This window comes from Mizuhopecten yessoensis, unplaced genomic scaffold, assembly GCF_002113885.1.
Source record: "Mizuhopecten yessoensis strain PY_sf001 unplaced genomic scaffold, ASM211388v2 scaffold6383, whole genome shotgun sequence".
Taxonomy (NCBI): Eukaryota; Metazoa; Mollusca; class Bivalvia; order Pectinida; family Pectinidae; genus Mizuhopecten; species Mizuhopecten yessoensis.
The window spans coordinates 313,066-340,871 of record NW_018406522.1 but is presented as its reverse complement, the minus strand read 5'-3'; the positions used below and the strand labels follow the sequence as shown (position 1 = coordinate 340,871).

General features: G+C 37.5%; 1 protein-coding gene across 5 annotated transcripts in view; it reads right to left on the bottom strand.

Moving 5' to 3' along the window:
- LOC110452089 overlaps positions 1 to 27,806 on the bottom strand; it is a 79,851-nt gene that overhangs the window by 15,876 nt on the left and 36,169 nt on the right. For 3 of the 5 annotated variants that reach the window (XM_021500380.1, XM_021500379.1, XM_021500381.1), the window contains exons 3-7: positions 23,673 to 23,735; positions 11,367 to 15,023; positions 10,754 to 10,892; positions 9,388 to 9,458; positions 8,183 to 8,389 (exon numbers count right to left, since the gene is read on the bottom strand). In XM_021500380.1, coding sequence (XP_021356055.1) covers positions 8,183 to 8,389; positions 9,388 to 9,458; positions 10,754 to 10,892; positions 11,367 to 14,966 — 4,017 coding nt within the window. In that variant the 5' untranslated portion in view covers positions 14,967 to 15,023; positions 23,673 to 23,735. Of the gene's footprint in view, positions 1 to 8,182; positions 8,390 to 9,387; positions 9,459 to 10,753; positions 10,893 to 11,366; positions 15,024 to 16,677; positions 16,898 to 18,079; positions 18,193 to 23,672; positions 23,736 to 27,806 lie in introns of those variants that run through there. The other 2 variants (XM_021500382.1, XM_021500384.1) reach the window with 2 other exon arrangements.

Sequence of the window (27,806 nt, the reverse complement as noted above, 5' to 3'; positions counted from 1 at the left end):
AGAAGCTGGTTGTGGATGTGATATGGGGAGAGTCGCTGGTTGTGGATGTGACATTGGGATAGTAGCAGGTTGTGGATGTGACATGGGGAGAGTAACTGGTTGTGGATATGACATGGGGAGAGTAGCTGGTTGGGGATGTGACATGGGGAGAGTAGCTGGTTGTGGATTTGACAAGGGGAGAGTAGCTGGTTGTGGATGTGACAAGGGGAGAGTAGTTGGTTGTGGATGTGACAAGGGAAGAGTAACTGGTTGTGGATGTGACATGGAGAGAGTAGCTGGTTGTGGATGTGACATGGGGAGAGTAGCTGGTTGTGGATGTGACATGGGGAGAGTAGCTGGTTGTGGATGTGACATGGGGAGAGTAGCTGGTTGTGGATGTGACATGGGGATAGTAGCTGGTTGTGGATGTGACAAGCGGACAGTAGCTGGTTGTGGATGTGACAAGGGGAGAGTAGCTGGTTGTGGATTTGACATGGGGAGAGTAGCTGGTTGTGGATGTGACAAGGGGAAAGTAGCTGGTTGTGGATGTGACAAGGGGAAAGTAGCTGGTTGTGGATGTGACATGGGGAGAGTAGCTGGTTGTGGATGTGACATGGGGAGAGTAACTGGTTGTGGATGTGACATGGGGAGAGTAACTGGTTGTGGATGTGACATGGGGAGAGTAGCTGGTTGTGGACGTGACATGGGGAGAGTCGCTGGTTGTGGATGTGACAAGGGGAGAGTAGCTGGTTGTGGAGAGTAGCTGGTTGTGGATGTGACAAGGGGAGAGTAACTGGTTGTGGATGTGACATGGGGAGAGTAGCTGGTTGTGGATGTGACATGGGGAGAGTCACTGGTTGTGGAGAGAAGTTGGTTGTGGATGTGACATGGGGAGAGTAGCTGGTTGTGGAGAGAAGTTGGTTGTGGATGTGACATGGGGAGAGTAGCTGGTTGTGGATGTGACATGGGGAGAGTCGCTGGTTGTGGATTGGAGAGTAGCTGGTTGTTTATGTGACATGGAGAGAGTAGCTGGTTGTTGATGTGACATGGAGAGAGTAGCTGGTTGTGGATTTTACATGGGGAGAGTAGCTGGTTGTGGACTGGTTGTGGATTTGGTAGCTGGTTGGGGAGAGTAGCTGGTTGTGGATTTTACATGGGGAGAGTAGCTGGTTTTGGATGTGACATTGGGAGAGGAGGTGGTTGTGGATTTTACGTGGGGAGAGTCGCTGGTTGTGGATTGGAGAGGAGCTGGTTGTTTATGTGACATGGAGAGAGTTGCTGGTTGTTGATGTGACATGGGGAGAGTAACTGATTGTGGATGTGACAAGGGGATAGTAGTTGGTTGTGGATGTGACATGGGGAAAGTAGCTGGTTGTGGATGTGATATGGGGAGAGTAGCTGGTTTTGGATGTGACATTGGGAGAGTAGTTGGTTGTGGATTTTACGTGGGGAGAGTCGCTGGTTGTGGATGTGACAAGGGGAGAGTAGCTGGTTGTGGATGTGACATGGGGAAAGTAGCTGGTTGTGGATGTGACATGGAGAGAGTAGGTGGTTGTGGATTTTACATGGGGAGAGTAGCTGGTTGTGGATGTGACATGGGGAGAGTAGCTGGTTGTGGAGAGAAGCTGGTTGTGGAGAGAAGCTGGTTGTGGATGTGACATGGGGAGAATAGCTTGTTGTGGATGTGACTTGGGGAGAGTAGATGGTTGTGGATGTGACAAGGGGATAGTAGCTGGTTGTGGATGTGACATGGGGAGAGTAGTTGGTTGTGGATGTGACATGGGGAGAGTAGCTGGTTGTGGATGTGACATGGGGATAGTAGCTGGTTGTGGATGTGACATGGGGAGAGTAGCTGGTTGTGGATGTGACATGGGGATAGTAGCTGGTTGTGGATGTGACATGGGGAGAGTAGCTGGTTGTGGATGTGACATGGGGATAGTAGCTTGTTGTGGATGTGACATGTGGAAAGAAGCTGGAAGCTAACTGTGGGAGAGTATTAGGGACCTTTCAACCTGCTGACCTGTCATCATATGAGAGATCTCTGGTTGAACAGCAGTAAAATTATGTTATAATATTAATAAAGTTATATGTTAAAAACATGGGATGCATTTGTAGCAGAACTAGACTGGGTCGGCTCCTACCACACATATCTTTTAATTGAGGTTGATACGTCTACTTTATTTTTTGCTTCATTTTAATTGAGGCAATGCAAAATAAAGCACACTTATTTTGGGCTATTGCAAAGTTCAGTTTTAAACATATCCACTAGACTGTTTTACAATGTTGTACAACTTGCAAACCAATTTTACTCATACAAGAATCCAACAATTAAAAAACTTTTTTAAGATTGTGACCTTGACCATTGACCCCAAAATCAGTACAGGAATGTCTTACGAAAGCTGGATCACAACTAATGGTCCAAAATCAGACAGGGTCATTCCAGTATACTGTCAACATCCAAAGTTTCTTTGCAGAGGTATACATGTAATTGAACGTCAAGTTGTGATTAAGAACTCTTATAATGATTTACCCCCAATAAAAGTTACAGTGAATCTCTGCCTAGAAATACTCTGGCCACAATTCCACGGAAAAAAAATCAGAGGGAAGGGATATTGATAATGTTTTGTTTCAGGAGAGTGGAGTTGCAACGAAAATTCCATATATTAATGCAGCAATGTATATTAACTGCTCTCAAGGCTTTTTGATTTCAGCATTGATGACAGAAATTTTGCCCCCTCCCCCGCCCCACACACCCCATCCATCCAACTTCTCTATTGTATTGACAAACACATCTGATCAATTTTCGTGATCCTGCATTCATGCAAAAGGATCCTGTTGTCACGAATACTGTGGGAATGATAATTCATAATACCCAGGAGAGTTCCACTTCCTGTGATCAGAGATATGTCAAGGTAATTTATGTAACCAAATAAATCAATAAGTTCTTGGCCTGCGAGTAGATGATATGCCCAAGGAGAGTACAGCATGGCAGATCAGGGTCATGGTGTAACTTATCATGGCCGGAGGGCTTGTCTATTCTCGGTTTGGTTTACAGCTGAAATATCTCCATGTTTTACCCAGGTCGGATTATTCATATTAAACGTCACCATGCATGCAGTTTATTCAACAGATAGAAATCACATGATTTAATCTCAAGTGGAATCCATTAAACCACATCTAATTTAGAAAAATTATATTAAAAATATAGTTATTACTCATACAAAAGTTGTTTTTAATAGTTTTTAACAATTACGAACAAAACATTCAAATTTTATCAATTCCACCATTAGAGATCATAATGTATTCCTATAGAAGTCATCTTCAAAGAGTCACAATGAGTTTCATCTACTATTGATAAGCTTAGAAGTAGTTCAGGGGAGATGATACCCTGTTTACACCATGAATTCCACTGAATCATGGAGGAAGGTAGTTACATCATTTCTAAAGTTAATTTGCTTAAGGATATGTGCTACCTTAAACATTATATCACCGTTAGATCTTGCCAACTCTCCCTATTTAGGAGGGAAACTCCTGATTCTGGACTGTTAAATTTGGTAGTTTCAGCCATAGAGTTTTCTAAACTATACCTATACACTCATCCTCGTTACTCCAGGGGTTACACTCACTTTCCCTCTCTACACCCCTGGGATATGTCAAAGCAAAATTGAAGGCTCAGTGTGCACCACCTTGTCAATGAGACTAGAAGACTAGTTTGATCCTTTGATATACATCAAAAGAATCTCAAAGTCACGTAATGGTAAAAAATGACAGGCTTTGAAGTTGGGCGTCTCTTCATCTCGTAATCTTCAAAGGACAGGCATCAGCCTAGCGATTGGTCAGTATTTTTTTCCTGAGACCAATCAAACAGCTTTTTTCATGCCTTCAATTTTGCCATGATATATTCCAGGGTTGCAGAGAGCAAAAGTGAGCATAACCCCTGGATATGGAGGATGCTATATTTTAAGATCTCATAATCTCATCTTAAAGGACACCTCAAAATATGTCATTTTGAAGGTTTATTGTATCCCTATGGAGTAAATACACACATTTTATTTATGTTTTAATTTTGAACATGCAGAATCTCCCCCATGGAAATTTCAAAAAGTTGGCAAGTATGCTCCCTTCCAAAAGATTTAATTAACATTATCTAATTAAAATGAATAAGAATTAAAGTGCAATTAGAGTTATCTTCCTTTTAGAGGTTTTAAAATAACCATTATCTATTTAAAATTAATTTAGAATTTTAGAATGCTATCCATGCATGCATACATACACCTGTAATTGTGTTCATTTAAAATGTGTGAACATTTCATAACATTCAATAATTATATCTTACAGAGATTGTTGATACAGAACTCCTCCAGAAAAGACATATGTCAGAGTATTGAAGCATAAATCTTTGATAGTAATATCATCAGTTTACCACAAATGGTTGAAAGAATTTCTGGATGTGTTACTGTATAAAGAGGATCCGAATGTTTTGTAAACTACCCTATCTAACCTAGCTACTAAGCCCCTGTGCACTTGATGTTTCGGAGAAATAAGCATAATTACAGAACTTTCTAAAATCTCAGAAATAACCCCAGTAGACTTTTTTCAAGCAAGTCATTACATTGAAAAAAAGGTTAGGGGGTACATATAATTAAGGGGTGGAGCACATAATAGGTGAAATGTGGTAAATATTCATTTTGTTATAATATGCAAACATGATTGCATTGTTAACATCCGTGCTTATAACATACGTATGATAAATATGTGCTGTCGAGCCTAGAACTATTTGAGATTGAGAAAATATGCTGCTTTTTACATTATGCTGTTATTTTTATTTCAATAGTTGTCTCCCTTATTTTTAAAAGAAAAAATCCAATATTTCTGAATGCCCTGGCACCAACAACAGTGCTGCTATTTAATTATCCTTGTGTGTGGTTCAGGTGTATCTTTAGTAAGTTACTTGTCACATCACCTTTTATTACAGATAACATGAAGTTTCTGAAATTGTAATCTTCTATAAAAAGGATAAAACTAGTGAATACCCCTTTCACCCTTATGTAACTTCAGAAGACTCTACCATGCTTTGACGAGGATGAGTAACATTATGATCTACAGGGGTGAAATTAAAGTGTACGGTGTAACCAATTGACCAAGCAAACTAATGTTTGGATTTGTTGGAAATTATGAGAAAAAAGTTTGTTTTTTAACAAATCAGTGGCCATAGCTAGTATGTAGAGGCACGGTAGTCTAGTGGTAGGATGCCAGGCTAGTGACCGAAGGGTTGTGGGTTCGAGTCATGTCATGGCACTTTGTTGTATCTTTGAGCAAGATACTTTACTCCGTTTGTTCCAGTCTACTCAGCTGTAAATGAGTATGTGGTTGGGCAGTGCTAGAATTGTTGAATGCTAGCTGTGAGCGTCGAAATGGCAGCACCGCCTGTATGCTCCCCAGGGAGTTGAGAAAGATATTGGCTGGTTGCAAAGGCCCTATAACCACGGATATCAAAATTTGTAAACCGCTTTGAGACGACCTACGAACTAGGTTGTGATAAAAACGGTATATTAGAACCTTTAATTATCATATAAATTATCTGAACGAGAATGGTGTCGGATTGGTGGGTTGTGGGCCCAATAGGAATCTAAACTAAATCAATGGTTCGACTGTGTAAACAGGTGGGGAGCCGATCAGTTATAGTCTACAATTAGTTACAGCATTGATTCAGGTATAATACAGAAACAAGATAAAGACAGTAAAAGATATATTTAATTTTATATCCCCCTCCTATCCCCCCCCCCCAAAAAAAAAGTCGAGATTGGTGTGGTAGGGAACATTATTAGCTAGCACTAAGTTCTGGATCTTGGTGTTTTTTGTTTAGTTGCATCATATAATTGTTGCATACTTTATCAGAATCAAGAATATTGTTGTAGCTTTTAAAACTGCAATCAAAGTATTCCTGTCCTCAGTTTCAAAGTGATTACCTTCAGACAAAATAAACCAATTCACTCATGTTTCTGCACATATTTAATACAAGAAACATAAATTTGAAAATTTGGCTTAATATATAACGACGTTCATGAATTTTGATACAACTAGATAAAGAACTCCCAAAGTTTATCTATTCTGTAATGCCTATACCTTTTATTGGAACTAATATTATTACACCTCCGCTAATAATAATCCTCTCATCAAGGCGATTGTTTGTCAAGAGTAAACAAATGACCCATGATGTGGCGTCACAAATAAAGGGGAAAAAAAAAATGTTATACGAGATTCAGCTGATACATATCTACATGCCTGATGATTTAATCTAACGATGCTAATAATACATTTTATCATTTATTTCGCAAAAAAACTGAATCAAAAGAAACTGCTTGTTATATTGATCCCAAATAGACGGAAGTTATAAGAAATGCCAAAATTGTCCACGTTTGAGGCTAGATTTGTGATGACAAGGCTTTAGGTAAATTAGAACGCTCTCCGTTCTGACGTCATGGATTGTAATCTCAGTCTCTTGAGCTGACATCGAGAAATTAACGTGTTACCATATCTGTGAAATATAGCCACTAGATTAAAGTGATAATGGAGGCCGTTGATTTTGAGGTGTTGACATTGCAGTGTTGACTTTCCCTAACATGGTTGATTAATTATGATAGGTACTTAATACCTTCCGTGTCTTAACCAACCACAGCTCGACATGGTCACACGGATACCTTAGATAATATATTGGCCCTTTCACCACTGTAGACCATAATGGACTCATCCAGATCAATGCATGGCAGAGGCTAGAGTCTACTAAAGTTACATAGGGGTTAAAGGGTTAACATCCTTAATAATATGGAGTGTAGATTTAGTAAATTACTGTAGTTTCTTTAGACTGATGATAATGATGTCTGAACTGATTGTTCATCATATTTTTAAGAACCAAGATGGTTAGAAAACACTTCCGTTATTTAACCCATAACTTAGATTTCAAGTTCATTGGTCAAAAAAGTCTATTTTCCTCTGTACATAGACCTGCAGTTCATGGATTATGAGATGCTCTGTGTTTTCCACAGTTTCTAGCATTGCCGTTGTGAAAGGTTCTTATTTTTCTCAGTTCCTGCAGTTGATGGTCAACAAGATTTTGTTATTTTCTCACTACAAAGACCTGCAGTTTATGGTCAACAAGATTTTGTTATTTTCTCACTACAAAGACCTTCAGTTCATGGTCAACAAGATTTTGTTATGTTCTCACTACAAAGACCTGCAGTTTATGGTCAACAAGATTTTGATAATTTCTCAGTACAAAAACCTGCAGTTCATGGTCAAAAAGATTTTGTTATTTTCTCAGTACAAAGACCTGTAGTTCATGGTCAACAAAATTTTGATAATTTCACAGTACAAGACCCGCAGTCCATGGTCAACAAGATTTTGTTATTTTCTCAGTACAAAAACCTGCAGTTCATGGTCAACAAAAGTTTGATAATTTCTCAGTACAAAAACCTGCAGCTCATGGTCAACAAGATTTTGTTATTTTCTCAGTACAAAGACCTGCAGTTGATGGTCAAAAAGATTTTGTTATTTTTCTCAGTACAAAGACCTGCAGTTCATGGTCAACAAGATTTTGTTATTTTTTCACTACAAAGACCTGCATTTCATGGTCAACAAGATTTTTTTATTTTCTCACTACAAAGACCTACAGTTCATGGTCAACAACATTTTATTATTTTCTCACTACAAAAACCTGCAGTTCATGGGTTATGAGTATGATTTTATTTTCCTCGATTCCTGATGACCTGCAGTTCATAGCTTTTGAGAATTTCTATATTTTCCTTATTTCCTTGACCTGAAGTTCATGACTTATGGGAGATTCTTTATTTTCCTTATTTCCCCGACATGCAGTTCATGGCTTACAAAATTCTTTATTTTTTGCTTATGAATATCTCTTCATTTTTCTTGGTATGTAGGCCTGCAGTATCAAATTTTTTTTATTTTTTTTTTTTACCTCAGAGGCTACTCCTTAAGTTTGTGGCTTAAGACAGGGTCTTTATCTGTAATCTTATTTTTTATTTACAATATTTTTAATTATCAAGGGGATATATGCATGCATGAAATCATGACATGAACTTCAAGGCTATCACAGAAACTTGATATTTGAATTCAAATATAATTTTGGAAAATTCACAGCAAACATGAAGCTAACTCTAATAACGAGATATAATTATTCACTTACATTGGGCTCCATTAGTGATAATCCAGAGTTGTCTCCCATTTTGGTGACAAAACCATAGGAACCACTACTTCCTGTTGGACTTGGCGGTACTTCCTGTGACCCTTCTTGACCTATGACCCCACTGTCTGTGCTTGCATCACTGACCACGCTCAGTCTGACTCGACGCTTTCGGTCCCGCTCTGCTTCTGTTTCGGCCAGGGTAACTGCCTAATCATGGAAAATAAACCCATGAGAACATGTAATGCTGTTTAACTTTCTTTATTTGATAAACTTGTTTTCTGAATGAAAAATTGTATTTGAAAACCAATTTTTGCAATAAGTTTAAGGTTTCGAATGCTTCGGACAGATTTTGCAAACTGCTGAAAACAATACGCTCATTATTAGTGTGCCGAGATCAACTATCATTTAATACATAGCATATATCTTACCAAAATGAAGAAACACGATGCTGTTTTAGTTTCTATATGTGTAGAATTATATGCCTTTCTTAAATCCATTTATTTGAAATCTTTCTGTCCTCAATTGCCTTTTCCCCCCAGAACAATTAAAATCTGTCTTTGACCTGTTGAGGCAATCTTAAGGTAAAGTAACAACCAGTTAGACTATGTCTTGAACCCTTTCACCCCTAGGTAACTTTAGTAGACTCTACCACGCATTGATCTGGACGAGTCCATTATGGTCTACAGTGGTGAAAGAGTTAATCATCTACATTGTCAATTAATCATATGTTGTCATGCATTTTACAGAATGGTAGTTTTTCTCAATCTGAATATTCGAAAATAGAGACAAAAAAAGAAAAAATACAAAACTGTAGGGGTCAAATTAGGAACCATCATATCAAATACTAGTAGGTGTCCAATTTATGGGCCGCAATGTAAACAAAAAATTGATAGGGGAAATCACTCTAAGCCAGAATACTCCTTTTTGCTGCTTAATCTTCTATATAGAAGGGAGACTACTCCAAGTAAAAATTAACCCTGAGTGGAACTCTTCTGTGAGATTATAAAAATGCAACGGTACTCTTAACCTTAATTCCCTGACAACACAAAATTCTTCAAATCAATATATTACTTTGAGAAGTCTAGATCATGGTACTAAAATCTTATTGCGCGTATCAAGCATTGTTCTCACTAAATTTCAGATCAGAAGCAATTCAATAAGCCTCAGTCGACAGTGAGGCTGGATAGGTGTTAGTAATGACATACCTCAGATTCATCCATTTCATCAATCCAGTCATCCGTGAATCCATCATCAGAAGGTAGACCTCGTTGACGCCCTAAAAGAAGTGTTCAAAAACAAAAGCATTAGTGATTCTGAATTCAGTTTTTCCCAGGATGACAAAAATCGTAATTTCCAGGCATGTAGAGGGCCTTGTATGCTAAATTAGGATTGATACTGAAACTAATCTGAATTCTGAGCCTTAACCAATCTAAAAAATCACAGACCACCATACTAAATGCATGTTGTGGTAAAATCTCTGATACCTCGTTATCAAACTTCCCAAAAAGGATGTTTAGAAACCATTGTTTACAACATGGAACTCCTGGATTGACCTCCCCTCCGTTTTATTTTAACAAAGTGAGGTACAACTATATCCAACACTAATCAAGAAATGTCAATACTTTTGCACTTTACTGATTTTTGAAATTTCTTCGAAGCATCCTTGTCTTTCTCTTTATTCATTAGTATTAGCTGTTCACACATAACTAATTATTAATAATTTATTACTGGAGATACAATCATTGAAAGTGGGTCAAGGTCATTAATTTGAACAAACTTGATAGCCCTGTATACCTGAATACAACAGGCCGATAATCATAAACCTAGGCCTCTCTTTGTTATTCAGATGAAGATGTTTAAAAATTGTAGCACTTTTGACCCCTGTGACTTTGCATGTGGTTTAAGGTGATTAATTGGAAGAAATTAGACACCCTCTCATTCCAGCTACTGGTCAAACATCATCAGGACTACCTGATATTGGTTATTCGGACGTTTTTTTAGAAAAAAAATAACACATTTGACCTCAGTGACCTAGAAAGTAGGTCAAGGCCATTGATTCCAGAATGCTACAGGCCAAACATCATGACCTTTCAGTTATCTGGAAGTGTAACTGTGTAAAGTAAAATGTTAACATTTGATGGACAGATGATAGACACAGCATCATCACGTGAGCTAAACTGTCCTCAGGGCAGTTAAGCTAACCTACTTTCTAGGTCACTGGGGTCAAATGTGTTAAAATCTTTTTAAAAAAACGTCTGAATAACCAATATCAAGCTAACTTAAATGATGTCATTAGAGAGATGTATTATTATAATATTATGTCACTATAGAAACATGCTAACTTGACAAGAGATCATGTAAAGGTTTCCAACTGTGTTGTCTATGGTTACTGATAAGATGTGATGATCTCATTGTTGACATGGAGCTGTTCTTACATAGAAAAGGTTGCCAGGGAAATGTATGATCTTATAAATGGTTGCTATGGAGAAACATGTAAAACAACTATGGCAATACACTGGCTGTCATGGGACTATACTAAAATGGCAATGGTTGCTATGGTGATTTACTTACTAATGAATTGTCCTGGAGGTCTCATGCCTCCTGTAAATGGATCACTTTTGTAGGGCCGCTCCTTGCGTTCCCGCCGTTTCTGCAATGCTTCAGGAGTACTGTGTGATACGTCAGATGAGGAGCGGTAAACATTCAGGTTCTGAATCAACAAAAATTTGAAATAATCTGAATGTAACTGTCAACTTTGACTGCATAAAATCATACTTGAAAGATAAAATGATAAGTAATTGATCCTAGTCTCTAATATGATATCACAGGAATTTAATTTGACTGCTTTATGGGTTAATCTTCCATCCAAAACCTAACACAAAGTATACCTACAATTGGCATACGGGAGACATAAATAACTGAGTCTTTAACCCGCATTAACTTATCAAGACCCGTCCTCATATGACCCTGGCTTTTGTGAGGGCGTTAAACCCCAAACAAACAAGCGAATAAACTTATCAAGAACTATTTCTGCAGGTTCAGAAGAATTTCCTGGGTAGTCAAGGGGTTTGTCAAGGAGTTCAAATAACAGAAAGCTGACAAGCTGACAATTAAGCTAGTGGATGGAAGGGATGAGGGTGTGGGGTAATGGAGTTGGAGTTTAGGGGTCTGGGGAATGTCTTACCTTAGTAGAGTCCAACGTGGTGGCAGAGTCAGGATCCGTCAAGTCTATCTCGCTTTCTGATTGTTGGACATTGTCACACGATCTGTAGATATTATCGATACTGGTTGGAAGCCATGACAACGGTTTGTTGCTTGTGTCAGATGTAACTGACTCGGACGTCGACATAAAGGACTGGTCACTGGGGTTACCTGAACCTTGAGTCGCTGTTTCTTCCTGGTCTGACAGAGGAGAGTTCAACAGCGGTTCGGGAAACACAAAAATTGGACCCACATGTTGGTCAGGGGAGGTCATTGATGAAAAATTAAATGGACTTGGTGTGTCAGAGAAAAAAGGATTTTCCGGGAAGTAGAAAGTGCCGTCATCACTAGGACTATTATTGTCTGAATTAGAAAGGTTGAGGACATGAATTGGTCCCGTTTCATTTAGTGACTTGGGCGAAAATGGAACACTGGATGTTCCTATTTGACCCTGTGGTGTTGGAGATTTTGCCACATCATTGTAATCATCAGATTGCGAACAAAGCGTGGGAGGTTCACTGTCTGGCAATGACGGAATAAGGAATGTGGGAGGGGGGTTAGAGGGTAAAGGCGGAGTAGGGGGGTCGGAACTGTCATTTCTTTTAGGACTAGATGGTTTCACTTCCTGTTCCAGTAATGGCTGCTCATTATCCAGAGACCGTGACATCATCAAAACTGATGTGGATTCCTTTAACGTAGATTTGAGATCAAAGTCACTCTTTGTTCGAGAAACCCTTGGCGGACGTGTGGGCAGCTTTCTTTTTCGTGGCCGTATTCCAGTCTGAACAACTTGTGACCTTGAGGGGTCATTGATTGGCCTAGATCTTGGAACAGGTCGAGGAGCAATGTCAGGTTTTGTCTGGCGTTTTGGTATTCGGGGAAGAACTTTTGGTTTTTCGGGGCTCGGAGGTTTACACGATATGTTCTCTTCTTTATCTGGATTCTGACCCTCACTGACATCCAATATACTTTGTGGCTTGTCAAACTGGTCAGTGATTCCTTGAATGACCGAAGCCTCATTTCCATCTTGACCTCCAGGACAATTGTCCAGACTGTTTTGTGTCTCAGGCATGCCCAATGTCTCTGTGACTGTAGTTTCTGCAACATGTGTTTCACTGTTGAGTGTTTCCGAGCCAACTACATCGTAATTCTTTATCTCTGGTAACAGACCACAATCTCTGTCACAAGCTGGTCCTGTATCAGATAAATCAACGTCATCTGTGTTTGACTCGGAAGGAATTTCTAAAGTGATGAAATTGTTTTTCACTTCAGATGTTTCATGTTCGAAGGAATTAAAAGTAAACGTTCCACAAGTGTCCTTTGTGCTACTTGACGGACTTGACATACAGGGTTCATCATAAGAACTTATATTGCACATATGTTTCGTGGTTGGGACATCCAAATCTTCTAGCACTAGCGTGTCACTTTCTCCAAGGTCGAGGTCATGCCTGACAAGGTCACATTCCTCAGAGTCATTCCCTTGGAGACAGATATCTATTGGAGGTTTTTTACTGGATAACAAATCAGAATTATCCTCATCTTCATCAAAAACTTCGTCTGACATCTGTGTTTCCATTGAACTACCCATTAGTGCAAGAACAACCTCCTTTGGTATATGACTGTCGCTTACTGTCTCTGTTGGTATAGCACTAGTTATCTCCCCTGAATTATGTCTACTGGACTCACTAGGATTTCCTCCTCCCTCTCTGGGGATGGAAGCACTAATTACCTCCCCTGAATCATGTCGACTTGACGCACTTTGAGTTCCCTCTTTCTCTCCAGGGTGGGAAACGCAAGTTACCTCCCCTGAATTATGTCGACTTGACACACTTTCAGTCCCTTTTTCCTCTTTTGGGAGGGAAACGCAAGTTACTTCCCCTGAATGGTGTCGACTTGTCACACTTTCATTCTCCTTTTCCGCTCTGGAAACAGAAACACAGGTAACATCCCCTGAATTATTCTGACTCGACACATTCTCAATCCCTCCTTCCTCACTGGGGAGGGAATCACATGTAATTTTCCCTTCACTTTTACCTTCATCGCTAAATGATGTCACAGAATTTATTTCTTCAGAGTCAGGCCTATCCAAAGGTATACCTGAATCACTTAAATCAGAAGTAACCTCCCCTGAATCACGCACGTCTAATGATGGTATTTCACCCGTTTCTCCAGGACCTAATGCTGAATTTGTCTCTCTTAATTCAATTTGTTCTGGAATTAAATCCTCTTTCTTAAGAACTGAATTTCCATTCTCAACAGCACATGAATCAACTTGTTCATTACTTTGAAAGACCTGCATCTCTTGTGACAGGCTTTTAGGTGGTTCACCGGTGTTTCCTGACAATTTGTGTTCGTCCTCATTAATTGATTGTAACTGGTCATTAGAATCAGATTTTTCATCTGAGATTGCAGTGACCAGAACGGAAGCTTCTGCCAGGCTTCGAGACGTCACTTCTGGTAGATGAACTGCGCTCTGGTTATTGTTTAACAAACACTTTGCTTCCTTGGCATACTGATGGCCACTCGCTATGCGCATTTGCCGCTGTTTTCTAAATTCAGAAAAACTTGGCACATTAAATTTCTGCCGTTTACCTCGACTAGAAATACCTGTCACTGTTCTTTGTCCGTTAATGGTTACTTCCTTTTTTGTACCGGAGAGTTCGTCGACAATACCTTGAACTTCCTGTCCACTACTTATCGACACACGTCTCCGTCTTTGTTGACCTTGATCCTTTCCATGACCTTGGTCGTTGCCATGACTACCTCGATTTTCATTGCGCTTGTCTGCAGTAGAAAATGAAGCAGACTTACCATTATTACTGAGTGGGTTTTCGAATGTTTGTGATAAATCTATACTGGTGAGATCTATATTAGAATAAGCTTTACGCATTCCACCACTGAAAACTCCTCCCCGGTTCTTATAAATCCGATCGAGGATGTCCTCCTGATCTTGTCCGAGATATTTTTGGAACAGATTATTACTGAGAAGTACGTCAAATCGTGATGAAACTGGTACACGCGACAGACTATTCTTGCGTGAATTCGTCCGATGCACTCTACCTTTCTCAGACATGTCATCACCATTGCTGAGTTCGCTGTCATTCAAGTGTTTTAATTGTCTGACGTTTTTGCTCGCTTTGGCAACAATTTTGCGAGAGAAAACACCCTGAACTATGGGAGTATCTGATCTCACATTATCCACAGCTTGTGCTGTGGAGGCGAGAAGCGGCAGATTGTCCATCATGTCGTGGTCTTCTTGGTCCTCCGAATCTCCCATATTCTCCTTGTCCTCACACTGTTGTCCTAAGTTGCTAGGTTTACCGTTTCTGTCATGCATTTCGATAAGGCTGTCTCCCCTTTCCTGGGTCATGCTTTTTCGGCACCGACCCCTGGGAGGTCGATGTTTGATAGAAATCACACCCCCACTATCTACCTTGGCGCCATCCCGAATAACAGGGCATTCTTGACCCTGAACTGTAGAGTCAGTGACCTTGGAAATGTTGATATGACCTTGACCTTTTGGGTCATCCTGGTTGTGAATCTGGTTTACACATTTTTCTTCACCACCAACACGTGAGGTCATCAGCAGACCTGACCTTCAAAAGTTTGCCGTCCCTAATATAGGTCACAGCTTCTCAACCTGAAAAGACAGAATTACAAACAGAACTTATTTATGCTTTCTTGTACTTAAGATTTCCATTAAGTATCCCATAACAAATGGTCCAGCCATAAAAATGGCCTCTAAAGAAAACTGGTCTCATAAAGCAGGCGGTCTCTCATTACAGATTAAATCTTGATACATATCTTATGAAATGTAGGTATATCATCATTTGTTCATATACATGACAAAAATGTTATACATCCTATTATTGAAACCTTTTAAGTAACAATTATTCTCAGCAAAAATATGGAGCATTTTCTAGATAAATGAAACAGAAAGTGTCCATGAATACTATAAATTCCTTTAAAAAATCTCTAAAACAAAATAAGGATATAAACTATAGTATATATTATGACCTTTGACTTTGGTAAGAGTGATGACTTCCTTAAAAAATCTCTCCACAGATAAAAAAAAAAAAAAGTTTCAGAGTGTTTTGGTGTTAATAATAATAATGTACAACATTTATATAGCGCCCTATATAATTTGTAAAATGACTCTAAAGCGCTTTACAACATATTGATATAGTTAAACTGTGAAACAAAAATTGGCTTACAATCACCATAATATTCTTATTGACCTTTCAATGAAGCCATTGTTAAAGTGATTACTGATCATGTTTTTTTATCGGATCCTGTAAAATGGAACTCTTTTGCAAAAGAGGTGCATATGTCACACTTAAGTACAAACAATGTATATCTTCAGTTTATTTTACACTCCTTGAAGGTAATGTCATATATATACAAAAGCCATGTTAAAAATGCCAAAGATTTAGTATGTTCATAACTTTCTCTAAAATTCCAAAAATATTTATGAATATCTTCCTATTTAATTCAAGCCTTCCTGATACCGAAGTATTTTAAACTTTCAAAGTATTTTCTATAATCTTCTTACCAACTTATACCTGGTACTAGTCAAGGTCAGTCTTAACCCTGCCTAACACTAGTACTTATACAAGGTTGTTGATAGTAACTCTATCTGTTGTGTCCTTATAATTCCCTGTATTTATAATATGTTGATTTTCACCTGTACTGTATGTTTGTCTATTGTGTATTCTGCTATCTGTGTAGATGTTGATTTTCTGTTTGCTGGCTGTGACTTCTTATCTTTTACCTGTGTAGATGTTCATTTTCTGTTTGCTGGCTGTGACTTCTTATCTTTTACCTGTGTAGATATTCATTTTCACCTAAAGCTTGGCAGGAACTCAAACAGCTTTGGCAAGTTCAGATAAAGAGTACCATCATATTGAAATATTTTAATACCAATGGGACTATCCTGAATTATTTAATTAAGACATTTTCAACAAACTTGTTCTGCATAATGTTCAAAACATATAGAAACATGTTTATAGGCCATCCTGGGTAAAGACTTATCATGATCAGTTAAACTTTTTATGGAAATTTGAAACTCAAAACTTTTATATTATAACTGTCATTAATTGTATTCATGTTTTATTGTACTCATTCATTTGTAAAAAACTGATGATAAATGTAACTAGAACTACATGTGATTCAAAACTATCTGTGATTCCAAATGGTGTAAAAATGCATTTTAACCATGTAACACATGCCTTTTACCTGAATAAAATTATTATTATTATTATTATGATATAGACAAAAAGGAAAAGTAGAGACACCAGGAGTTGGATCCAGGATCTTTCCACTGCCAACCACTGTACCAAAGTTGTAATCCAGAACAGTGTCAAACCGAAAGTTGAATACTTTTCCAAGGGAAGTAACTCTTAGCAAGAAAAACTCCTTTAGGCTTCTTAAGGATCCCTGTCCCTCTGAATGGTGGATTTTTTCCAATATACAGTAACCTCCCCTGAATTTCGTTTTGGATATACCTGTGGCACAGTTGGGCCAACACATTTCCATTGGCAAGCTTAAGGTAGCTCAGTCAGTGTGACACTATAACAATCTGAGGTCCTGGGTTCGAATCCCGGTCAAGCACTGCTCAATCTTTTACACTCACAACACTGTTGTTGATGATATTTGATCTTTTTAACTTTATTTTTCAAGTCCTGCAAGATATGGTTTTCTTTTCAGAAATCAATTTATCAACGATAAAGTGTTGCTGGAAAAACAGTTTCTAATACATGGCTAGTTTTTGGCAGTGGTACGGGGATCCGTTTAGACCGTAGTTGTTTGTTTATAAAATAAGGTTGTACCTAGTAATTTGATGCTGCTTTCAGGCGAACCTTGACAAAAGTCTTGCAAGGTCTGCATTAACTTCTGCAGGTCCAACAGGATTCATACAAGAAAATGTTACGTTTATAAACAGACAAACCGGTTGAACCAGATAGGCGAAAGCAGAGGCGTATATATTGTAATGTATCTGGCGAAAGCAATCTAGATCACACTGAATGTTTCGCGGTTTCTGAAAGTGTCAATGACATATCCAACCAATTTCAGCTATCTTCACCTGTTTTTAATCGTCCTAAGAAACTCAAATTTTGCATTTGGAAAAATTTACAGGTATTCACTATTAATATTTAAACAGGTTTCTAATTAGCTAAACAAATATCTGATTTTGTTTTTGAGAACTGAGCAATAAATATGTTATCCTGCCTTGATTGAAGGATATATATATCACTGTGTTGAATTTTTGTATTTTTCTTACTATCTTACATGTAATACTATTGTAAATTCATTTAGTTGTTTTTATGTTTCCAGATTCATTCAGGAAGTTAATTACAGGTAGCTTGTCTGTTGCCATAACATATTAACTCATTACTTCCACGTCAGTAATTAGTTTGTAAAGTATAATTATATCAGCTAGAATAGTTTTATGACTAATTCATCGAAATACATGATTGGTAGAAAACTTAAAATTCTAAAACCTAAATTGAAATTCCAACGTTTACGAGGCATATCGTTCAATATATCAAGGCTCATCACTGATCTGGAATCAATTAAATAAAATGGCGTACATTTGAAACAATGGCTTAACATTTAGTCCAATGTCACAACTGTGTTAAAATTATTCTTCTACCATCTGTTGAGTTTTCAAAAATGGATTTAAAATTTCATACTTACTATGTAGGTAATTTCAAAAGTTCATCCCATGTTTTCTTTTTGAAATAAATGTCCAAATATGTTAATTGATCAGCTAATTAGGTTCACACCCCTTAAGGTAATGGAGGACTTTTAAACACTGATGGCCTTTGTCGTGGGTCTGTGCCAAGTTTATAGAGCTGGAAACACTCTAAAACAGAAGCCACCTTTTTTAAAGGTTATATTCTGCCTTATACACCCTATATACCATATGTCAAGTCTCAGACCGTATTATCTATAAAAACAAACATGACACATCTTAAAATGAAGTGATAAACTTAGTCACTAAGTATCAAAATATATTTGAAAGTCCCGAACATTATTTTTTTATTTATTACATTTTCATTTTTTTATTCTAAGGTTTATTACTACTTGAAAGTTCAAATCTGTGATTCCTAAAGTTGAACTATTATTTATCTTCGTCAGTCAAAAAAATACCAGATTCCAGAACCATTTACTTCCTAGATTAATGACATTAAATAATAAAAAAAAAAATCAAAAAAAAAATCCAAATATGATTTTCATTAATTATTAATAAAATTAAACTTCCAATCATGTTAGTTGATAAGCTAATTAGGTTCACCATTTGTAACAGGAAAGAGAGTAGTCGGGGATAAACCTAGCGACCACCAACTGTTACTTATTATATTCTTAAGCAGGACTTTGAAAAAAACCTATTTATTTAAAAAATTACATTTTTTTTTTTTTTTATCATTTTTTTTACATAATTAGCAAACATTTTACAACATTTTTTTTTACTGTATTAATAACTGGGAGGTGGAGACCCAATGTCCCTGCAAGGAAGTCAGTTCCATCGTGGTGGTAAGAATACTTATTATTTTTAAATATCCTATGAAAACATGTTTTTTTTATTAGTTTTGAACATCTGTTGAAAAAGGTGACATTTCAATTTTCAGCTGCCGTTAAATGAAGACATTTATAACCGCTGAGGGTGTTGAATTAACGCTTTGAGTAAACTTGTAAAAAACATACACCATGTTCAATTTTTGTTCATAACATCTGTGCTGTTTCGATTGGTCATGATGGGAACATAGTCGCCTTCTAACTTTGCACTAGAGGGAATTTCCTTTTAGCTTAATCGCTAGAGTGGCAGACTGGGAAGCTATAGGGTCACTGGTTCAATCCTTGGGGGATATCACCAATCTTTTCTCATATATACAAATGTTGTCCGTGGCCTTCCCTGTGGTGACTGGGTTGTAGTGGTGTTTGAGGACGAACACATTTAAAAAGGGGGGAGAAGTTTTGGCACATAGGAATGAAGTCACCTTCCAGCTCTAATTGTGCTAAAGGAAATGTCCCTTTACTTTAACTGGTAGAGCAACAGTCCCCCAGGAAACCCCCCCAGCCTGAAAATTGTCTTTAAAAAACATGTGTTTTCACCATTTTACTCATTTTTTCCCCACATGGAATCCCCCCCTGGAAATTTGGACCCCACCTCGTCGTGGTGTTTGAGGTGAACAATTTAAAAAAAGGGGAATAGTGTGGCAGACTTTTATTGTATTAACGATTGCGGTCACCTTCTAGCTTCGAACTAGATGGAATTTCCTTTTAGTTCAATTGGTCGAGCAATGGACATGGAATCCGAGGTTCACAGTATAATTAACTCTTCAGGATACATACCATATCAATACCCCTACACCGGCTGTTCAATATTGCAGACATGATGTAACGAGATAATCTGTTATATTGGTGACGCACAAGGTGTACCACAGTGAACGAGACTATTTAAACAAAAAAACATCTCCTATTATCATTTTACCCCTTTTTTTTGTTTATATGCATTTTGTGAATTTTAACATTTATACATTGGTACCCATTGAACTATTTGTACCTGATGTATATGAAGTACATTATGTTCCTGTCAGGATTGCTGTCGACTGCATGTAGCGGTGTGCTCCAATGTATAACCGAAGTGCTTTTTGTCAGTTTTATAATTTTTATAGATCAAACAGCATTGAATTGAATGTACCTGATGTTGTTTTTGTATTATGCTTTTGTCAGGGTTGCTGTCGTCTGCATGCCGTGAAAATCAAAAGAAAACTGTTGTGTCGTCGGCTCCAAAGCTTTTGCTGAAGTACTTAGTATCTACATAAGTCTTTTTATAGGGATATTTAACAGTATACATATACGTTAACTGACAAAACGAGCTGCTCCTTTAAAAACACAATACACATACACACCACAAGACAGTAACCTATGGAATGTTTACGGTAATGAGCATTTCCAGTAACTACATATTAAAACGACCAAACAATATAGATACCGTCATTGATACAAATTATCTATGCCCTGACGTCAAGTAAATAAACTAATGAACAACAGAGTCACGGGTCGTCTTCCGAGTAGGCACTGGGATTGTGTTCGTGTTCCGTCGCTGTCTAAGGGCAAGGTTTTTGTACGAAGTATATAAGGTGCATTGTTTCTTGGGATCAATAGTATTTCTATCAGATTCGTAAAGATTGGCTATGGTAATTATATATACTAATATGATAATTATGTGCACAGGATTTTTTTATCAGGAGGCCTACCTATATGACTACATGTATTTAAACATGAATAGATTGGAGACATAAGTAAACCTAGCAGCTTCATACCATACAATCTTTATTTTCAAATCCTTTTTGCTAAATCATCAGAAAAATAAAGGACATTTTTTTAAAATGATAACGATCAGCAAAAATAAAAAAAATACTGCTGTTTCTGTTTTTTGTTCATTTTTCATAATTTTACGTTTTTGAAAATCAAATTTTATGATATTGTATCGTTAAGCTGAGAAGTTTTAAAGAACAGCATTCAGAAATGTACTGAGAGAACCAGGTATTTATCAGAGAAGGTATCAGCTCCTTAGAAAAGGTTTATCTTGATCTGTGGTTGATGTTTTGAAATCTCCACCTACATACTATAAAGCTCTGCCAAGTCGAAAAGCCCCTGGTAAATCCATTTTTGCAATGAGAAAAATATATTGGTTATGGGGTAGATACAACATAGTCGAAGGGACATAACTCTTGTATATTTGTATATAGATGTTTACAGGAAACATTTAACGTAAAATTACCATAGACTTTCAAAACGATGTATTAGATATTCAGTTAAGAGATTACTGTAAAAACTTTTCTCATATCTTTGTACTTTTACTGGATATAAAATTCAAACAAAATCCTAGCGCTCCTTTCACTAATTTTTAAGGGGCTGTTTAAATGAGATAATCTTAGGGAAAGGCATCCTCGATATCCAGGGGTTACGCTCACTTTCGCTCTCTGGACCCCTGGAATATGTCATAGCAAAACTGAAGGCTCAGTGTGCAACGCCTTGTGGATGAGACGAGAAGGCCAGCTGGATCCTTTGATGTACATCAAAAGAATCATGCGGTCACTTAACGGTAAAACTTACTAGCTTTGAGGTCAGATGTCGCTTTTCTGTAATCTTTAAAGGTTTTTTTACCTGACACCAATCAAATAGTTAGCTGCCTGCCTTCAATTTTGTTATGACATATATTCCAGGGGTGTAGAGAGCGAAAGTGAGCGTAACCCCTGGATATCGAGGATGAGGGAAAGGAGAAGAAAGTTGATATCCTTTCCAATGTTCAACAGCCTAGTAAGTTCATTACTTAAAATTCTTTAGATTTGTTCCCAGATTACTGTAAGGGACCACAAATACAAAATGGCTCCCTCATCAATAGAAGGGTAAACTAAACCAGTCAACCTTGCACGACATTTTGTTCATTTTCTGTCACATTCGACTGAATCCGAGATTTTACGATATAAAAACAACATTAAACCATTTAAAACGTTAACTTCTAATACAAAAATGTCAAAACAGGAATTTCAAATTGCACATTGTGACTGTTGACAGCAAAATCACGAAAATTATCTGTGAAATCTGTAATCAAGCCACAGATCAACAAATTGTTTGAGTAAACAAATAACCAAACAAATATATGGTTCAGCAATGTTAGCTTACAAAACTCAGATGTATATGTCCTAACACTGAAAACAGCACAAGTGCAAAGTGCAATTCTGCTCAGTGACTAAGAATAGGTCTTGCTTTATTATGTACTTAATCGGATGCAAAACTTTGAATTTCGTTTTCATAAATGGCTCCCCCGCGTATTTTTTTTTGAAATTTGAACTAAAATTTTCTCTCAAGTTGAAGATGTTTATTAGCAGTTTAAAGTACACAATATTTTGTTTATAATTCAAACGGTTTGTTGAATGAATGGTAAAGTATTGTCAGAGGGACAATTTCTGTCACAGCGATAATCTTTTCTGATGTCTACAGTAAATATTTGGAGAATCTAGGATACCATAGTTTATTTGAGTATATGAGTGATTAGTTGTGTTTAACTTATTCAGCCCTGCATTTCAACAATGTACTATGATATCCTTTGATTTGGAACAGTCCAAATACCTTATTAGGTGTCGATGGGTAAAGGGAGAGTGTCCCTTGCCTTTTCTACTGAACACTTGCCTGAAACAGTTATTTTAACTGTGTTATTATCTCTACATTCATAGAAAGCCAACTAAATGTTGCAGGTCTCTGTTCTTTGCACTGATGAAGGCACGGTAGTCTAGATTTTGTGACTTTATTGTAATGTGTCATGGGAGGTACGGTAGTCTAGTGGTAGGACGCCAGGCTCGTGACCGAACGGTTGCGGGTTCGAGTAATGGCAAGGCACTGTGTTGTATATATATTTGAGCAAGATACTTTACTCCTGTAAATGAGTACATATGGTTGGGCAATGCTAGAATTGTAGAATGCTAGCTGTGAGCGCTGAAATGGAAGCACTGGCTGTACGCTCCCCAGGGTTTGCAAAGGCTCTATAACCACAGATAATAATTTATGAACGACTTTGAGACGACCTACGAACTAGGTTGTGATAAAGCGGTGTATAAGAACCTCGAATTATCATTATTATTATTACTTGTAAATAGGCCATCAATTTAATGTCAGACAAATGCTGAACTCGATACTCAATGATGTCCCCTAACAATGCTACCTCAGAAACAGTCGTCTGCATGAACAAAAAACAACAAGCTATCAAAATTCATCCAGGATGAATCGAAATTCATAAGAAATGTGTCCTATGCCAAGAAGAATGTTTGTGAAGCAATTTCTGTGAGTCTCACGCTCAAATCATTAGATATGTCATGGCATATGAACTCCATACTCCCAGCAGCCTCTGGATTTCCTTGCGACAATTGAAATCTGTACCTCTGTGTTTCTTTGTTCTGTTATCATTACTATTGTAATCACTTGTATTGATCGTATAAACTGTATGTCTAGGTACTGTAAAGCCCTTTAGAGTTGTATGTCTAGGTAGGTAGGGCACTATATCAAATGCTGTATCACTGATGTATCTTTTAAGTCATTCACCCCTGAAGACACATTTGAACTCCTCCAATTCAAAGGTTGGAATAGTTCATTATGAAATTTCATGGGTGAACGAGTTAACACATGGTTTCAATGTAAAGAAACAATCACAAACAAATCGTATCCCTGGTAAATTAATTCTTAGTCATAATTGAATCCAATCTAAACAACAAGAGTTACCTACCAATCAGTTTGTCCTTCATTTCTGATCTCTGTCACTGACAGGTGATACAATCCAAATCCAAATCTGAAATGGATAAAATAAAGCAAATTTTATTTATCATTGTTTTTGAAGATACAACATCAATCAAACTCTTTAACTCATTCACCCCTGAAGACACATTTGAACTCTTCCAATTCAAATGTTGGAATAGTTCATTATGAAATTTCAGGGGTAAATGAGTTGATTATATGTAGATAAACACATGTCTTCAGGGTTTGTTACCAGGGTAGTCCTGTGTCCTAATGATGGTTACTAGGACGATCACGGTGATAGGACTCAAAGCTGCAGGTCCTGGGCCATAGTGACTGTAACTAGGACAGTACACCATATACCGGTAGTCCTATCACTGTTACTAGGACAGATCTTCCAAGAGGACTTGAAGACATATGGTTCTATATATATCTCTCCATGCATGTAAAAGACACTTCTTTACAGACAGAAATAAAAGTTGGCTACAGTGTACAGACAATGCTACAGATGTGTATGCAAGTTAACTTATTCACCCCTGAAGACACAATTGAACTCTTCCAATTCACAGGTTGGTACAGTTCATCATGAAATATCAGGGGTGAATGTGTTAATGTCACATTTCTGTTAATATCATAGTTTCTCCTGTTTAATATCATGTAATTATAACTTGACATGAAATTCTCTTTTAATATCATGTTCTGCTGCCAGTTGTCTAAAAACTCACCAACAATAACTAATGAAAGCGGAGAGTCCATTTTCACATGTTGGCAGAACACCAAACAGCTAATGGCAAGGTTCTTCACTGACTGAGCTTTGTTATTATATGAAAAGAGGAGTTTATTATGTAATAGTTGAGGATGAGTGAACTGCCAAAGTCATCTTGTCTGCTTCACATCTTTTTCTTTAAAGAAATATATTTACCTTCCTATCGATATGCCAAATTATGTTTGTAAATATATAAAAAAAATCTCTTTTGTACACCTGTCCTTAAGATATATACAATCTACATTTTAACTTTAAAATAAGACTGACTAGTTTGGGAGTGATACTTCAGATGGCCTCTTAGCGACATGGCCCTCACTGGCCACCTGTATGAACAAGATTGATACAGGTGCAATTCTCTGTCACCTGCTCAAGAAGGGTACTTCACGATTTTGGTTGACTGAAGGGGGTCAATAAATTTATAAATCAGAGGTCTTGTCTTAAATGTGTTCAACCGATAAGAAAGTAAGGAGATAAAAAAACACATGATTTACAAACCAAAGTTTGCCCAACTTACAATCAAGGTATAAAAGATCTTCTGAACTTGTAAATCACACCGTTCCTTACTTTACTCTACAGTAAATTGTAGGTTCATCTTAAATGTCCTAAGAATCTATTAATCTGTCTCAGTACAAGTCAGTACAACCTTGTACGGTGAATATATAGTGGAAATTGACTGGTCGATCATCAGTGACCAGGTAGCTCAATCAATACAGCGTCCGTCTAGAGTTCGGAGGGTCACGTGTTCAAACCCCGGTCTGGCATGCATTTTTCATTTCCTGTTACAAGTACCCCAATTAAATGATGCAAGACTAAGCAAAAATTACATCACGATCTAATAAGACATACTATGAAGTAACACATTTTCACACAAGCTTATCTATAGTTATAGTTGAGTATACAGTTTAAGTATGGGCTTGGGGGATATAGCAGGTTTCTAACTCCCTGAGATAAGGTCTCTTTTTCTGGTGTCATGCATAAAAAGTCCCCCCCTACCAAAAAGTATCCGGATACTTTTTATACCTGCATAAAAAGTACCCCCCCCCCCCCCCCCGCATAAAAAGTGCCCCCCTATTAAAAAGAGTTATATTTCTCTATTTTAAATCCAATTGAGTTCAGAACTTGAACAGGACATTATAGGGGAATATCAATCCAACCCTAGCCCACCATTCCCCATCCCCGGGGTCAGGAAATTATGCCTGAATAATTTTCAATCACTGGACACAATAAGGTTTGGGGAGTCATGAAGAAACATTTACAGTTATGTTATGGTTATTACCCAACCTCTCTTCAACTCCCCACCTCCCAGATACTTTTTATACACCCGACCAAAATGTAACCCCTGGATACTTTTTATCCCCTGACCAAAAGGTACACCCCTATGAAAAATGTTATGTTCCTCTATTTTAAGTCCAATTGAGTACATTTTATGCATGACACAGGGTGAAGAAGAGGGCAATAGACCTCATGGTCACAAGCAACCACAAACTTGAAGTGGGATGTAGACTAACACAGTCAATTAGAATCCGATGCAATTATGTGAAAATTTGATTCAATGAAAACACCAGTGGTCTTCTTTAACACTGAAAACAAGGAGAAAGCTAGGATCAGCTTAATTGTCAGTATAAAAATAACTTAAAGATTTTTGTTTACACGACGAATCAAGATAAACGAGGTCTATCCAGGAGAACTCCATTAACATACTGACAACGTAACAGACAGCTTCATTTTTAATCAAAGTCAGAAAAACACTTCTGTTATGTTTAGTTTCGAAGCAAAATTGCTTTTTAAAGCTTGGAGTAGTTAATTCTAGTTGATTTTTCTTGCATCACCAGACAAACCTAAAAGGCGAATGGAAAGCAACATTTTATATTATCGGAGAAATCACTGAAAGTGGGGGGGGGGGGGGGAAAGAGCCAACGCTGGTCCAATATACGTAGGATCGCTGGAGAATGGATACCAATAGGTATGCTAGCGCTGGAAGTCACTCAATAGGAAAAGTCAAACATCGCAGGTAGGAGTGTTCTCGACATTAACCAGCTTCACAAGTTAAGTAGGTTGAATACTTTTCGACTGTAGACAATCCTTTACTTTGTTATAACTGCTAATGATGATAGCCCCATATAGCAGTGATGATGTAATGAAATGAATATAGACACAGATCCGAATCTTAGGGAAATCGGATTTTCTTTTAGATCTAATTTTAAAAATTTAAGTTCAATGACATATGAATATATATACGCATACTCACAAATACTCGAATGTTTTAAAATTTACAAACATTTCTCTGTTTTTTGTTTTCAGAGGATCGTTTTTAATCCCTGTATATGCATAAATTAAATTTCAGAACTTTTGAAAATAAGTAACTAAGTTTCATTTACAAATGTAGCGTCCGATCGACGAGTTAATCCCCCCGCGACTTTGCCCAGGTGATTTCTCCGAGGGGCTTTAATCCCCTTTACCTCGGTGGCGACTGTCGCCCTCGCAGGGTTTCAGAACCCCATTACCTGAAGCGTACTGTAGTAGGCCGAAACATGTACATTGTAAACTGGAATAAATTTGCTGAGACTCCCCATTGGATTTTGTCTGGTCATTTCTTCTACTGAATTTCGATTACTGTTACGGCTGGACTAGTGAATTCTGTTGTAGAATCCATCAATTGGGGTACACAGAACTTTAGTTCACTCGAAATACACTTAAAAGACGTTGGATCTCATTATCCGATAAAGAAGTTAATTATGTGAATTTACTGTCATGCTAATTATTCTTCAAAGGAGATTAATCCTGGAATTTTGATTTTTAAGTTTTTCTCTCAAATTCTCCAAGAGTCGATATTATATTATTTACTAAATCATGTACGTTTGGTTTGGCATTTATATATATCAATGGTACGATGTAAACTCTGAGACAGAGCAGAGCCTCTTTAAGATAATGAAAGTATAGCCTTGCCCAAACATTCTGACAGTCTGCCAAAACACAGAATAACTTAATGCATAGCAAATAGTGTACCTATGATTTCATAATGATCCTTTCTTGGTATGTAGGGAATGCAAGTATTGAAAAAAATTGAAGCTTTTATGTAACTCAGCCAATTGGATATCACAAAATAGACATGAGCGGATCCAGTTTGGAACAACGTAAAATTCGCTTTATGCCCTTCCTAAAAATAGCTATCAGGCCCGATCATCTTTATTTTTCCTTTTTTTAATTCGACATAGGAACTCACTCACTCTCTACCCTTATCCAAAAAAACCAGACAAATGTTTTGACTTAAACAAACTACTAAACCTCCTGTTCCCATAATTTTAATGAAAAAAGTGAATACCTGGTTATTTATTCCCCCCCCCCCCCCCCCCCCCCCCC